This window comes from Haliotis rufescens, unplaced genomic scaffold, assembly GCF_023055435.1.
Source record: "Haliotis rufescens isolate VD_foot unplaced genomic scaffold, xgHalRufe1.0.p SCAF_2, whole genome shotgun sequence".
Classification (NCBI taxonomy): Eukaryota; Metazoa; Mollusca; class Gastropoda; order Lepetellida; family Haliotidae; genus Haliotis; species Haliotis rufescens.
The window spans coordinates 57,369,721-57,385,105 of NW_025963890.1; the positions used below are offsets into that span (position 1 = coordinate 57,369,721).

Below are 15,385 nucleotides of genomic sequence, written 5' to 3' on the forward strand. Positions count from 1 at the left end.
TCCTGACACGCGACGGCAAACTGTAAACAAACCAGACAATCAAGTGGTCGAGAAAATCCTGTGACACGATAGTGCATTTACTCATTTTGTTGAGACTAATAAAAACGGCATGTTCATTTTTGAATTACGTCTGCTGTGTACAAGTGCAAAGATTCTGCTGCTTATGAGTAAAGAAAAACGTTGAAGAAATTAATGGAATCGTTTTGCAACACAGTGGGGACTGTTTTGATGTCTCGGCCCAAACATTTGTTTTGTAGTTGACTCAGCATAGATAAACGCTACTGAGCTTGTGATGAAACTCGGGGACTTCAGTCCACCAGCTGACCCAGTTTAAGTAAACATTAAATGCAAGAAAATTAATTACCCGCCTAGATTCTCAACCGAAACAAATTCACCTGAAGACAAACAAAGGTGTCCTTTGAGGAAGTTACGGCATAAAGGCTGAATGCAGCTGCAGAAAACATCAGTTCGGAAGGTCAAAAGAAGGATTTAAAAAAAACTTCTTCTTCTGGCAAGTCAGCATAAGTCAGGATACATTGTATAAGAATTGTCAAGATATATTAAAGAAACAAAAGCGACAAAACCCTTTCCAGAGTCCATTGTGCGATTCCGTTCGCGAATTTTCCGTTACTTAAGAGGAAATTAATAATGCCATGGATCTAATTAAAACGGGTAAAGCAAAGTGTTGATATGTGATAGAAATGTTAAAAATATCAAAAAAATATTATCATGCAATGTACTCTGGTATCAACACGACAAACTTAAGGAAAAACAAACGGGGTTGCTGTAAATAGAGTTACATCTGTGTTACGTTTGGGAATAGGACATTCAGGCAAGAAGTAGGCACTCCATGTCCTTCGTTTATGCTCCCCTCCTTGCTGACCTGTTTCTTTATGCATAAGAGTCACAATTTCTTCTCGGATTGGCAAAATCAAAACAAGGAAATTGGCCAACAAGTTTAATTATAACTTCAGGGGTATCCATCATCTGATATCGTTCTATAAATAGTCAGTGAAAGGTCAATATTTAGATCTATGCATAAAGATCCAGAGTAACAAAATCTATACACGAGGCTGTGTGACAAGAGGGATGCTTTCAACTTTCCCTTTTTGTCGAGCAATATTCCGGCAGCTCCAGCTTTTAGTGTCTACTTTGGTGTACTTTTGAGGTTCAATCGAGCATACTTTTCCACGAAGATTTCAAAGAGCGCCATACGACTCTTGCTGAGAGTTGTTTGATCTGGGTTACAACAGTCAAGGCCTTAGAAAAGCTTTCAAAACGTTTTATGGTAGACATGTGGAAGATATTTTCCAATTTGACGCATCAGTGAAAAAAATGATGTCCGACCCAATTTTCTGTTTTGACTTTTACCATAATGTCCCCGTGTTTGACAGTTGACTTGCCTTTGCTTGTGTTTGTGACGCGTGCCACCGGTGGGTCAGAATACGCTCACGTTTTCGCGAGCACATGGTATCATCACTATTTGATAGTGATTCATCGACACATTCTCATGATGTAGTACCTGAGATTCATTTGTATACAATGACTTTCAGACCATATCGTTCAGTATTTATACGCGTATGCCCATTACGGAACAATGAAAATTGAAAATGAATATCTCCGTTTATCCCTTCTATTATGACAAAAACAATACCTCTCATCTTTTATATTTTTCTAAAACACTTAAAATGAAACTCTTCCTCACAAATGAAATAAAGTTTGCATATATACCATGTCTACAGGAAGCACATTATAACGATAGGCGCAACGATAATACAAGTATTATATTGTACATAATTTGAAATTATGTATATGGTCCGGTGGCCTAGAATACAATATGTTTCTAGACTATTTCTCGATCAAGTTTACTAAATAATATGATACTCCTACGATACAGGCTACAGAATATATAACATATATGTGAATTCCCTCAATAAATTACAGACACGATGTTGTATATTATATAAAACACCTCATAAACTGCACCACGTGACAAAGAGGCCCCCATGTCACCTACTGTCAATGTGTCAATCACTCCCTCTTGTTGTGTTGTAATACAACATTACAGGGATACCTAGACGCATTCGCGGCATGCTACCTGAGTCTTATGTTCTTTTGATTCATATTGAATACAATCATGTGGACATCCGTCGTTCCTCTGAAGCTGTTATGGTATATCTAACTTACCAGTGAGATTACACAGAACGCGTTGTTCGTAGTATGTTTAAAACAGCATTGATTTCGTTAGAACGATTTACGAATATTTTTTAGAAGACAAACATTTTTATTTACAAATATAAATAAATCTGTAAACTATGAGCATTGAGTTATATTATATACACTTATTATTTATGTGTGGTATATAGTTTCTGATAGTATTTAGGATCCATAAACACATGTGACTTATTTTGTTATATCAGTATCAGAACCTATCAAGTATCTAAAAGTATTTCGGGGCGGTCGGGAAGCCTAGTGGTTAAAGCGTTCGCTCGTCACGCCGAAGACCTGGGTTCGATTCCCAATATGGGTACAATGTGTGAAGCCCATTTCTGGTGTCCCCGGCCGTGATATTGCTGGAATATTGCTAAAAGCGGCGTAAAAATCTAACTCACCCATTCACTCTGAACGTGTTGGTGAGGAGAAATGGGATTTAACCTCTCTGTTCAAGATTATTTTACTTTTAAAGCACATACAATCCATTGAATAGTGGTCTAAAGTGGGTATCCAGGCTCAAGGTGATGCAAATTTTATGCATATAACAATCTATTTAATGAAAATGTCTGAACATAGTTTCAACAATTCATATTCATGTACATTTCGGAAAAGGTGAATGAAGGAGTGAGTTTGGTTTGTTGACGCTTTTAACAATATAGCAGCAATATCACAGTTGATTTTAAAACATTAACATTTTAAAATTTCTTTTGGTTAAAGAATTGTACAAGATGTAAACAGCATTGTCAATAATTTTGTATTCGATTTGAAGGAATATATTAGCACTCAAACTATTTAAAGATTCCATCAGTTTTATGTTCGGAAATATATACCCGTCTTTATAAGTAGTCTGTTTTAAGTTTTATTAAACCTTAGAAAGCCTATGTGGGTCCATTTTTTTCGAACCAGAATCCTTGGGCGTTAAAGGCAAACTAGCGCTAAAAAGTATATGAAGGGATATCTGAAAATCAGTGAAGTCATCAAGTGTTTGGGAACTTATGGCTTTAGGTATATATCTGAATATGAAATTAGTTATGTGTCATATCACATTAAAGACAACTCATATATCATGTACTTGTTTAAAAACATTTAAAGTTTTAAATATGTTTCTACAATATAGCCTGAAACAGTATGTACTTCGAATCCTCATCCATAAGAATAACATGTTTATTGCAGTTGCTTATAGCGTAACACAACAAAAGAACAGTTTACAAACACAATGGCTTTATTTTACAATTAAAAAAATACTTCACAATGATAGACCTTTTATTTAAGACTTGCAAACAACCGTCAACGAACTTAAGGGAAAGCTTCAAATGATATTCTTAATCCCCTAAATAACTACAATCATGGTAGGTCGAATCTCACAAACATATTAATTAGGAACATCTGAGTTTTTTGTTAAACAATTAAAGGTAATCACGACATGAGTAGTACATGTATATCAATCATCCATCATAGCACTCGTGTCAGCCTTGTATTATTACAAAACAGCGTGAAGCGCCGACTGACACCTTGTAATGTATTACATGTGATCCATTTGACACATAGTTAATACCATCTTAGACAAGTTGTGTTTGACTTATTGCTGATTCCGTAACGTATGGTTTATAAACTGCAGCTGAGCTAGTGATAGTATCATTGGCTTCATTAGTTACAGTAGCACTCTAGTTCGGTACAGGGACAATCCAAGCCAGGTAAATTCTTTGGTTTTATCAGCTATGATGATACATACATATTTATAAATTGGCTAGTTTTACTGACATTTGGGAATGTTAGACTATTACTTCTTATAAGGCTGTGTTGTATTCATGAACGTAAAACTATTACAATTAATACAGTTTTGAGAATGCATGTTAAGTGTGACGATCAATCAATACAAATTTTTGAGAAGTGCCGTGTATTTAACTTGAACGTTCATTTGCGTCTTCCAGCATCTTAGTACAAAGCAGTACCAAAACTTTTACAGACAATTTTATGACAGTAAATCAGAATTCTAAAATTTACAAAGTATATTTTCAGACAAAATGAAGATCATATGCCTCTGTATTGCTCTCTTGGGCGCTGCAGCCAATGGTAAGTAAATAAGCGTGGATACATCTATGCATTACAAATATTACCTATATATCTTTATCTGTGCGAATTAATCAATTGCACAATATGTACTCACCGCCAAAAGAAACGCAAATTCCATACATGTTGGTTAATACATGAAGACTTACTCATATTTAAGAGATAGTAGATTGGTTCGATCCACAAAGGAACATACTGTTATGTTATGTGAACCGATGCTTATGAACGCATAACATGTGACCTCATAGAAACATGTCTCGAGAAGCACCATTTGTCTCGTGCAGGATTAGCGTGTAAAGTTTGGAAATCACGTGCAGCATATCTTGAAAGCAGTGAAGACACTCTGTGGTAACACTTGACTGATTGTTAGTTTAACATTAATTGGTGTACATTCTTAACGAACATACTTCTCTATATGTTTCTTTCGTTCGTGTTTCTTTTAGCGTAGAGTATATACACTTATAGTTTGTTTTGCGAATACAGTTCATGAATATTCTCAAAGATAAGACACTGTGCACAGTTCTGTTGCAATAGAATAACTCTCATCATTCTTTTCCAGCTCAAAGTACTGCACATGCTTATAACAACGTCAACCAATTTAGTTTCCCTCCAACGAACAGCCATCACAGTCAAGGCAACCCTGTTTCCATGGCATATGGTTACCATGGTAACAGTTTATCCACCAACAACGGTAACCAAGGTAATTCAGTTTACAATAACACAGCAGTTGTCAAGGCAGCTAGTGATAGTTGTAGTAGTTGTAGTTGTTGTAGTGGTAGCGGGAATGGTTGTTGTTGTTGTTTGTTATTTAACGCCGCACTCAACAATATTCCAGCTATATGTCGGAGGTCTGTAAATAATCTATTCTGGATCAGACAAACCAGTGATTGACACCATGAGCATCGATCTACGCAAATGGGATACGATGACATGCATCAATCGAGTCAGCGAGTCTGAACACCCGATCCCGTTAGTCGCCTATTTCGACAAGCAGTGTCGCCTCTTACGGCAAGGGTTGCTGAAGACCTATTCTAACCCGGATTTTCACGTGTCAGTGGTAGAAGATGTAGTAGTAGAAGTAGTAACAGTAGTAGTAGTAGAAGTAGTAGTAGTAGTAGTAGTAGTAGTAGTAGTAGTAGTAGTAGTAGTATCAGTAGTAGTAGTAACAGCAGCAGCAGCAGTAACAGTAGCAGATAAACGATATAAGTAAAGTAATATCCGTATACGTAAACGATAAACATTTTTTGCTACCAGCTCAAGCACCTGCACCAGCCTACCCCACGACGAACACCAACGCTTACCCAATGTCAAACAACTACGCCTACCAAGCGAATGGTTACAATGGTTACCAAAGCAACGCCGCGCCCGCTACAACTGGTTACCAGAGCAACACCAACAACATCAACTCTTACATGCTTCCAATGATGATGGGTATGGATCAAGGAAGTCACATGGCAACTCTCGGAATGATGATGAACTCCAAACAAGGCAACAGCATGCTCCCCTTCTACATGATGAACCAAGGGTATGAGAACATGCTGCCCATGATGGCCTTCATGAACCGCGGCAACCAGAGAGGCCAGAGGATGAACCCCTTCATGATGATGACTCTTCATGAAGCGATGAACTAAAGAATTGACTAAACTGTGGTGTAATATTTGAGTGAATACAAGGGGTTTATTATTTATGTATGTTTGTTAGATGGTATCCCATGATGCACTCTCAAAACGTTTATATCACGAACTATTTATTGACTTATTTATGAAACAATAATAATTTAATAAATAAATTTTCTTGAATCATACATGCTATATGTTTGTTGTTTTAAACCTATATACCACACGTGACGAATTGATGATACCGTTACGTTACATTCGTTCAAACACACTCATTCACTAAATCTAGATCATGAACAGCGGCAACAAGAGAGGCTTCCGCATTGACGTGACAATACATTTACAGTGTCGCCGTATTGATGATTTTGTCATTACGTTCATTCCCCATGTTTAATTCACAAAGTGGAGGCACAAAAAGCGATAAAACCCTTTTCATATCCAATAGAAATCTCTGCATAAAGCAGAGTTGAGTACCATTCCGGCTAAAACATGAGCATGTGTTTATGCATCACTCTCAAATTGTAATGATACCAGGGGAGCGTATCCTGCCCCACCGGTGGCACCCGTCACAAACACATGCAAAGTTAAGTCAATTGTCCATATAACAACACACGGGAACATATGGCACGAGTCAAAATAGGGAATTGCAGGGACATCATTTTGGTCACTGATGCTTCAGATTTGAAAATGTCTTCCACATGTCTACCATAAAACGTTTTGAAAGCTTTACTTTTCAAGCACAGTGGCAACTAGAAGGGCTGAGCATTTACGATATGAATGAGACAAACTATATAAAAATAGGAAGTATTTACAGATGTGTATACTCGTACGAGATCGATATCTGTTTCTACTATCTGCATTATACAATGTAAACGAGTCGTTTAATTAGAAATACATATTAAGAGTAGGAAAGTACTTTTGATGAAGTCATTTGAAAAGTATTCACTACTTAGACAGATAGATTGTTTCAGCATCTTACCCTGACGGCGAGTTGATGAGGTGACATGGGATGAAGGTTATTATTTCTTATTAAATAGCTACGTGCATCCACGTTTGTGTGAGTGTGTGTGTCTGCCTGTACTAGCCAGGACTAATGCTGATTTGATAGTGCTAGCCCACTGAGATGCCATGCTACAGTTAACATGAAGACCCCACTCAGACACAGTATAATGAGGACGCGGTCTTTACCCTTAGGGGTATTGAAGAAGGTACCTTTGTTGTGTTCATTTGAAAGGTATATGCCACTTAAATAGACTGCTTCAGCATCTAATCCTGAGGGTATTGCAAATGTTTACAAACATTCTAAAAGGAAGTGATTGTTTTAAAGTAACTGGATGATTATTTCCCTTTCGTCATTGCAACGTAATGTTCCGGGGATCTGTTTCACAAAGCAACCATAGCGCTACGACAGTATTAAGTCCCGATACCAAGTTCTAATTTAGACTGGCACTATTAGCATCTCAGATCTTTCGATGTAATGAAACTACTGAACACACACCTTTATTGTAGGTTCCGTAACTAACGCAAATATAAATTGTTAATTCGAGATAATAAAGGATTAGCCTAGATTCTCCACAGAAAAAGATTTTATTTGGCGTAAAGGGCAAATTAGATGTAAAAGGTATTTGAACGGACCACTGAAAATCAGTGATGACAGCAGGTATCGGTGAATAGGATAACATGACTGTCCTGCCCTACCGGTAGCATCCGCCACTCACACAATCTGCATAAAAAGTAAGTATCTATCGCCTGATGCCCCACAGCAGTACTCCTGACACGCGACGTCAAACTGTAAACAAACCAGACAATCAAGTGGTCGAGAAAATCCTGTGACACGATAGAACATTTACTCATTTTGTTGAGACTAATAAAACCGACATGTTCATTTTTGAATTACGTCTGCTGTGTACAAGTGCAAAGATTCTGCAGCTTATGAGTAAAGAAAAACGTTAAAGAAATTAATGTATTCGTTTTGCAACACAGTGGGGGCTGTTTTGATGTCTCGGCCCAAACATTTGTTTTGTAGTTGACTCAGCATAGATAAACGCTACTGAGCTTGTGATGAAACTCGGGGACTTCAGTCCACCAGCTGACCCAGTTTAAGTAAACATAAAATGCAAGAGAATTAATTACCCGCCTAGATTATCAACCGAAACAGATTCACCTGTAGACAAACAAAGATGTCCTTTGAGGAAGTTACGGCATATAGGCTGAATGCAGCTGCAGAAAACATCAGTTCGGAAGGTCAAAAGAAGGATTTAAAAAAACTTCTTCTTCTCGCAAGTCAGCATAAGTCAGGATACATTGTATAAGAATTGTCAAGATATATTAAAGAAACAAAAGCGACAAAACCCTTTCCAGAGTCCATTGTGCGATTCCGTTCGCGAATTTTCCGTTACTTAAGAGGAAATTAATAATGCCATGGATCTAATTAAAACCGGTAAAGCAAAGTGTTGATATGTGATAGAAATGTTGAAAAATATAAACAAAATATTATCATGCAATTACTCTGGTATCAACACGACAAACTTAAGGAAAAACAAACGGGGTTGCTGTAAATAGAGTTACATCTGTGTTACGTTTGGGAATAGGACATTCAGGCAAAAAGCAGGCACTCCTTGTCCGTCGTTTATGCCTCCTCCTTGCTGACCTGTTTCTTTATGCATAAGAGTCTTTATTTCGCATTGGCAAGATCAAAACAAGGAAATTGGCCAATAAGTTTAACTTTAACTTCAGGGGTATCCATCATCTGATATCGTGATGAAGATGCAGGTGGTAAGATACTAAATCCTTACGTCACACGTGTGTCGTACAAGGTTGACCTTGTTTTATTCGTTTTGATTGGATAACCGTGACCTCTGTCACACCGGGACTACTTTTTTCATTCATACAAATTCTCGAGACATCATTCATTTTGCGATTACAAGGCAGAACTGAAGAAATTCATGAGAACGAGAGATATTTACAAACACTTTATTAAACCAAACAAGATAAGTAGCACGCTTCTACAGACATTACATACAACCGAGCTAGATCTATAAATCGATTTACAATGTACGACTACCGATCAATAGAGCGAGGGTCCCCTTGAACGTGACGCACCCGACCACTTTCGCAACTTTCAATTTGATTTAACATAAAAGGATAAGCGTGGTGAAATCTGTTTAAACTATCTGGACAGATATCGAGACTTACTTGGGATGATCCGGTTGTGCCATCGGTGTCCCCTTTGAAGCGTATTTTGTGGCGCTGTTTCGGGAGGTGTTGTTCATGAAAGAACGTACACGACCGCACGACCAGATCACTTAAAGTTAACAGTTCCGATACAAATCATTCGAAAACTCCGTGGAAGTGTGCCTGTCTTCTGATTTTGTGGCCTCAAACATCCCAAATGTGAACAAACATTCCCTATCTCTAGCGTGAAACGCTGTGAGTGGATCGCGGTTGTCTTTTCTTATTCCGATGGCGACCTTGCCCTTCGATCGTTCGAAGCAGTCACTGACATGCAAGCAGATTTGAGTTTGTTGATTTTCACGTCTTCAGTATAGGGTGGTACAGTTAACATGAATGTCTTTGGCGAACAGTCTGATTTCCCTCTTCCAAAATGGTACGGACATGATATAAATTCAGCTGATAGATCAAGGAAACCGAACCATTTTGATTGCACAGCCGGGACCCCGGCAGTGCGAGCGACCGACTGTTGGTCGGATATTCAAAGCGCGGCGCTAATGTGACATTTCAAATTTTCTTATCGGTATCCTGCGTACTAACAATATGGCGCTTGAGTTACCATAAGTTGAAGAATTTCTTCCAAAAGGATCTTGAGCGTCCGTGCTGGTTTGTTTGCAAACAGAACAGCAGGCGCATGTTGTTAATGCGTATGCATAAACATGTCAACAATGCCCATATTTGGTCATATATAAATATTCATACCGGTTTCAGTTTGGTCTGTCAACGAACGAAAGTTGTTATGTATTTACACTTAAATATATTTTTAACGTGGGTAATAAATAAAATACCACACTCATTCTCGTTAGATACCATTTCTACGAAACTCGTGAACTTTCTATGGTCTCTGACCTCGCTTTCGCGCTGTCAGATACCATAGAAAGTCCACTCGTTTCGTAAAAATGGTATCTGACGAGAATGAGTGTAGTATTCTCTATATAAATAGTCAGTGAAAAGTCAATATTTAGATCTATGCATGAAGATCCAGAGTAACAAAATCTATCACGAGACTGTATGACAAGAGGGATGCTTTCAACTTTCCCTTTTTGTCGAGCAATATTCCAGCAGCTCCAGCTTTTAGTGTCAACTTTGGTGTACTTTTGAGGTTCAATCGAGCATACTTTTTCCACGAAGATTTCAAAGAGCGACATACGACTCTTGCTGAGAGTTGTTTGATCTGGGTTACAACAGTCAAGGCCTTAGAAAAGCTTTCAAAACGTTTTATGGTAGACATGTGGAAGACATTTTCCAATTTGACGCATCAGTGAAAAAAATGATGTCCGACCCAATTTTCTGTTTTGACTTTTACCATAATGTCCCCGTGTTTGACAGTTGACTTGCCTTTGCTTGTGTTTGTGACGCGTGCCACCGGTGGGTCAGAATACGCTCACGTTTTCGCGAGCACATGGTATCATCACCATGATGTAGAACCTGAGATTCATTTGTATACAATGACTTTCAGACCATATCGTTCAGTATTTATACGTGTATGCCAATTACGGAACAATGAAAATTGAAAATGAATATCTTCATTCGTCCCTTCTATTATGACCAAAACAATACCTCTCATCTTTTACATTTGTCTGAAACACTAAAAATGAAACTCTTCCTCACATATGAATTAAAGTTTGCATATATACCATGTCTACAGGAAGCACATTATAACGATAGGCGCAAGGATAATACAAGTATTATATTGTACATATTTTGCACTTATGTATATGGTCCGGTGGCCTAGAATACAATATGCTTCTAGACTATTTCTTCATCAAGTTTACTAAATAAGATGATACTCCTACGATACAGGCTACAGAATATATACCATATATGCGATTTCCTTCAATAAATTAGAGACACCACTTTGTATATTATATAAACCACCTCATAAACTGCATCACGTGACAAAGAGGCCACATGTCACCTACTGTCAATGTGCCAATCACTCCCTCTTGTCGTGTTGTAATACAATATACCATTACAGGGATACCTAGACGCATTCGTAGCATGTTACCTGAGTCTTATGTTCTTTGGATTCATATTGAATACAATTTATGTTGACATCCGTCGTTCTTCTGAAGCTGTTGTGGTATACCTAACTTACCAGTCAGATAACACAGCTCGCGTTGTTCGTAGTATGTTAAAAACAGCATTGATTTCGTAAGAACGCTTTACGAATATTTTTTAGAACACCAACATTTTTATTTACAAATATAAATAAATCTGTAAACTATGACCATTGAGTTATTTTATATACACTTCTTCTTCATATGTGGTAGATACTTTCTGATAGTATTAGTGATCCATAATTAAAAGGACATGTGACTGATTTTGTTATGTCAGTCTCAGAACCTATCATATATCTAAAAGTATTTCGGGGATGGTCGGGTAGCCTAGTGGTTAAAGCGTTCGCCAGTCACGCCGAAGACCCGGCTTCGATTCCCGACATGGGTACAATGTTTGAAGCCCATTTCTGGTGTCCCCCGCCGTGATTTTGCTGGAATATTGCTAAAAGCGGTGTCAAAATCATTCACTCACTCTGAACGTGTTGGTGAGGAGAAATGGGATTTAACCTCACAGTTCAAGATTATTTCACTTATAAAGCACACACAATCCATTAAAAATGGTCTAAAGTGGGTATCCAGGTTCAACTTGTTGCACATTTTATGCATATAACAATCTATTCAATGAAAATGTCTGAACATAGTTTCAATTGCAACAATTTATATTGATGTACATTTCGGAAAAGGTGAGTGAGTGAGTATGGCTTTTAACACTATAGCAGCAATATCACAGTGGATTTTAGAACATTAGAATTGTACAAGATGTCAGCAACATTGTCAATAATTTTGTATTCAATTTGAAGGAATATATTAGAACTCAAACTATTAAAAGATTCCATTAGTTTTATGTTCTGAAATATATAGCCGTCTTTATAAGTAGTCTGTTTTAAGTTTTATTAAATCTTAGAAAGCCTATTTGGGTCCATTTTTTCGAACAAGAATCCTTTTGGCGTAGAAGGCAAACTAGGCAAAGTATATGAAGGGATATCTGAAAATCAGGGAAGTCACTAAGTGTTTGCGAACTTATGGCTTTGAGCATATATCTGAATGTGAAATTAATTATGTCTCATATCATATTGAAGACAACTCATATATTTTGTACTTGTTGACAAACATTTAAAGTTTAAATATGTTTCTACAATATAGCCTGAAACAGTATGTACTTCGAATACTCATCCATAAGAATAACATGTTTATTGCAGTTGCTTAAAGTGTAACACGACAAAAGAACAGTTTACAAACACAATGGCTTTATTTTACAAATTAATAAATACTTTACACTGAGAGTCATTTTATTTAAGACTTGCAAACAACCGTCAACGAACTTAAGGGAAAGCTTCAAATGATATTCTTAATCCCCTAAATTACTACAGTCATGGTAGGTCGAATCCCACAAACATATTAATTAGGAACATCTGAGTTTTTGTTAAACAATTAAAGGTAATCGCGACATGAGTAGTACATGTATATCAATCATCCATCATGGCACTCGTGTCAGCCTTGTATTATTACAAAACAGCGTGAAGCGCCGACTGACACCTTGTAATGTATTACATGTGGTCCTATTGACTCATAGGTACTGCCATCTTAGACAAGTTGTGTTTGACTTATTGCTGATTCCGTAACGTATGGTTTATAAACTGCAACTAAGCTAGTGGAACATCATTGGCTTCATCAGTTACAAGATCACTCCAGTTCGGTACAGGGACAATCCAAGCCAGGTAAATTCTTTAGTTTTATCAGCTATGATGATACATACATATTTATAAATTGGCTAGTTTTACTGACGTTTGGGAATGTCAGATTATTACTTCTGATAAGGCTGTGTTGTATTCATGAACGTAAAACTGTTACAATTAATATAGTTTTGAGAATGCATGTTAAGTGTGAAGATCAGTCAATACAAATGTTTGAGAAGTGCAAATTATTTAACTCGAACCTTCATTTGCATCTTCCAGCATCTTAGTACAAAGCAGTACCAAAACTTTTACAGACAATTTTATGACAGTAAATCAGAATTCTAAAATTTACAAAGTATATTTTTCAGACAAAATGAAGATCATATGCCTCTGTATTGCTCTCTTAGGCGCTGCAGCCAATGGTAAGTAAATACGCGTGGATACATTTATGCATTACAAATATTACCTATATATCTTTATCTGTGCGAATTAATCAATTGCATAGTATGTACTCACCACCCAAAGAAACGCGAATGCCATACATGTTGGTTAATACATGAAGACTTACTCATATTTAAGAGATAGTAGATTGGTTCGATCCACAAAGGAACATACTGTTATGTTATGTGAACCGATGCTCATGAACACATAACATGTGACGTCATAGAAACATGTCTCGAGATGCACCATTTGTCTCGTGCAGGATTAGTGTGTAAAGTTTGGAAATCACGTGCAGCATATCTTGAAAGCAATGAAGACACTCTGTGGTAGCACTTGACTGATTGTAAGTTTAACATTAATTGGTGTACATTCTTAACGAACATACTTCTCTATATGTTTCTTTGGTTCGTGTTTCTTTTAGCGGTGAGTATATACACGTATAATTTGTGTTGCGAATACAATTCATGAATATTCTCAAAGATAAGACACTGTGCACAGTTTTGTTGCAATATCATAACTCTCATCATTCTTTACCAGCTCAAAGTACTGCACATGCTTATAACAACGTCAACCAGTTTAGTTTCCTTCCAACGAACAGCCATCACAGTCAAAGCAACACTGTTTCCACGGCATTTGGTTACCATGGTAACAGTTTATCCACCAACAACGGTAACCAAGGTAATTCAGTTTACAATAACAAAGCAGTTGTCAAGGCAGCTAGTGATAGTTGTAGTAGTTGTAGTTGTGGTAGTGGTAGAGGGAGTGGTTGTTGTTGTTTGTTATTTAACGCCGCACTCAACAATATTCCAGCTATATGTCGGCGGTCTGTAAATAATCGATTCTGGACCAGACAAAACAGTGATTGACACCATGAGCATAGATCTACGAAAATGGGATACGATGACATGCATCAATCGAGTCAGCGAGTCTGAACACCCGATCCCGTTAGTCGCCTCTTTCGACAAGCATAGTCGCCTCTTACGGCAAGGGTTGCTGAAGACCTATTCTAACCCGAATTTTCACGTGTCAGTGGCAGTAGATGAAGTAGTAGTAGTGAGTGAGTGAGTATGGTTTTACGCCGCTTTTAGCAATATTCCAGCAATATCACGGCGGGGGACACCAGAAATGGGCTTCACACATTGTACCCATGTCGGGAATCGAACCCGGGTCTTCGGCGTGACGAGCCAACGCTTTAACCACTAGGCTACCCGACCGCCCCAGTAGTAGTAGTAGTAGTAGTAGTAGTAGTAGTAGTAGTTGTTGTAGTAGTAGAAGTAGTAGCAGCAGCAGTAACAGTAGCAGATAAACGATATAAGGAAAGTAATATTAGTATAAGTAAACGATAAACATTTTTTTGCTACCAGCTCAAGCACCTGCACCCGCCTACCCAACGACGAATACCAACGCTTACCCAATGTCAAACAACTACGCCTACCAAGCAAATGGTTACAATGGTTACCAAAGGAACGCCGCGTCCGCTACAACTGGTTACCAGAGCAACACAAACAACATCAACTCTTTCATGCTTCCAATGATGATGGGTATGGACCAAGGAAGTCACATGGCAACTCTCGGAATGATGATGAACTCGAGACAGGGCAACAGCATGCTCCCCTTTTACATGATGAACCAAGGGTATGAGAACATGCTGCCCATGATGGCCTTCATGAACCGCGGGAACCAGAGAGGCCAGAGGATGAACCCCTTCATGATGATGACTCTTCATGAAGCGATGAACTGAGGAACATTGACTAAACTGTTGTGAAATATTTGAGTGAATACAAGGAGTTGATTATTTATTAATGTATGTTTGTTAGATGGTATCCCATGATGGTATCCCATGCACTCTCAAAACGTTGATGTATCAAAATATTTATTGACTTATTTATGAAACAATAATAATTTATTGAATAAACTTATTTGAATCATACATGCTATATGTTTGTTGTTTTTAACCTACATACCACTCGTGATGAATTGATGATACCGTTACGTTACATTCGTTCACACACACTCATTCACTAAATCTAGATCATAAACAGCGGCAACAAGAGAGGCTTCCGCATTGACGTGACAA

The 15,385-nt window shown here is 37.7% G+C and overlaps 2 protein-coding genes across 2 annotated transcripts; both read left to right on the forward strand.

Moving 5' to 3' along the window:
- The first annotated feature begins 3,860 nt into the window (after window positions 1-3,860).
- On the forward strand, window positions 3,861-6,044 carry LOC124143694. Its single transcript, XM_046512752.1, has 4 exons — window positions 3,861-3,908; window positions 4,234-4,287; window positions 4,844-4,984; window positions 5,539-6,044. The coding sequence occupies exons 2-4, from the start codon at window positions 4,239-4,241 to the stop codon at window positions 5,913-5,915; spliced, it is 567 nt and encodes a 188-aa protein (XP_046368708.1). The 5' UTR covers window positions 3,861-3,908; window positions 4,234-4,238; the 3' UTR covers window positions 5,916-6,044.
- A 6,785-nt stretch (window positions 6,045-12,829) lies between these two features.
- Window positions 12,830-15,227, forward strand: LOC124143702. The gene is made up of 4 exons (XM_046512764.2): window positions 12,830-12,909; window positions 13,236-13,289; window positions 13,846-13,986; window positions 14,673-15,227. The coding sequence occupies exons 2-4, from the start codon at window positions 13,241-13,243 to the stop codon at window positions 15,047-15,049; spliced, it is 567 nt and encodes a 188-aa protein (XP_046368720.1). The 5' UTR covers window positions 12,830-12,909; window positions 13,236-13,240; the 3' UTR covers window positions 15,050-15,227.
- The last annotated feature ends 158 nt before the right edge of the window (window positions 15,228-15,385 follow it).

Coding starts and splice junctions, on each gene's coding strand:
- LOC124143694 (XM_046512752.1), top strand. CDS start 4,239: ATGAAGATCATATGCCTCTGTATTGCTCTCTTGGGCGCTGCAGCCAAT. Junction 4,288..4,843: donor CTTGGGCGCTGCAGCCAATG/GTAAGTAAATAA, acceptor ATTCTTTTCCAG/CTCAAAGTACTGCACATGCT. Junction 4,985..5,538: donor CACCAACAACGGTAACCAAG/GTAATTCAGTTT, acceptor TTTTGCTACCAG/CTCAAGCACCTGCACCAGCC.
- LOC124143702 (XM_046512764.2), top strand. CDS start 13,241: ATGAAGATCATATGCCTCTGTATTGCTCTCTTAGGCGCTGCAGCCAAT. Junction 13,290..13,845: donor CTTAGGCGCTGCAGCCAATG/GTAAGTAAATAC, acceptor ATTCTTTACCAG/CTCAAAGTACTGCACATGCT. Junction 13,987..14,672: donor CACCAACAACGGTAACCAAG/GTAATTCAGTTT, acceptor TTTTGCTACCAG/CTCAAGCACCTGCACCCGCC.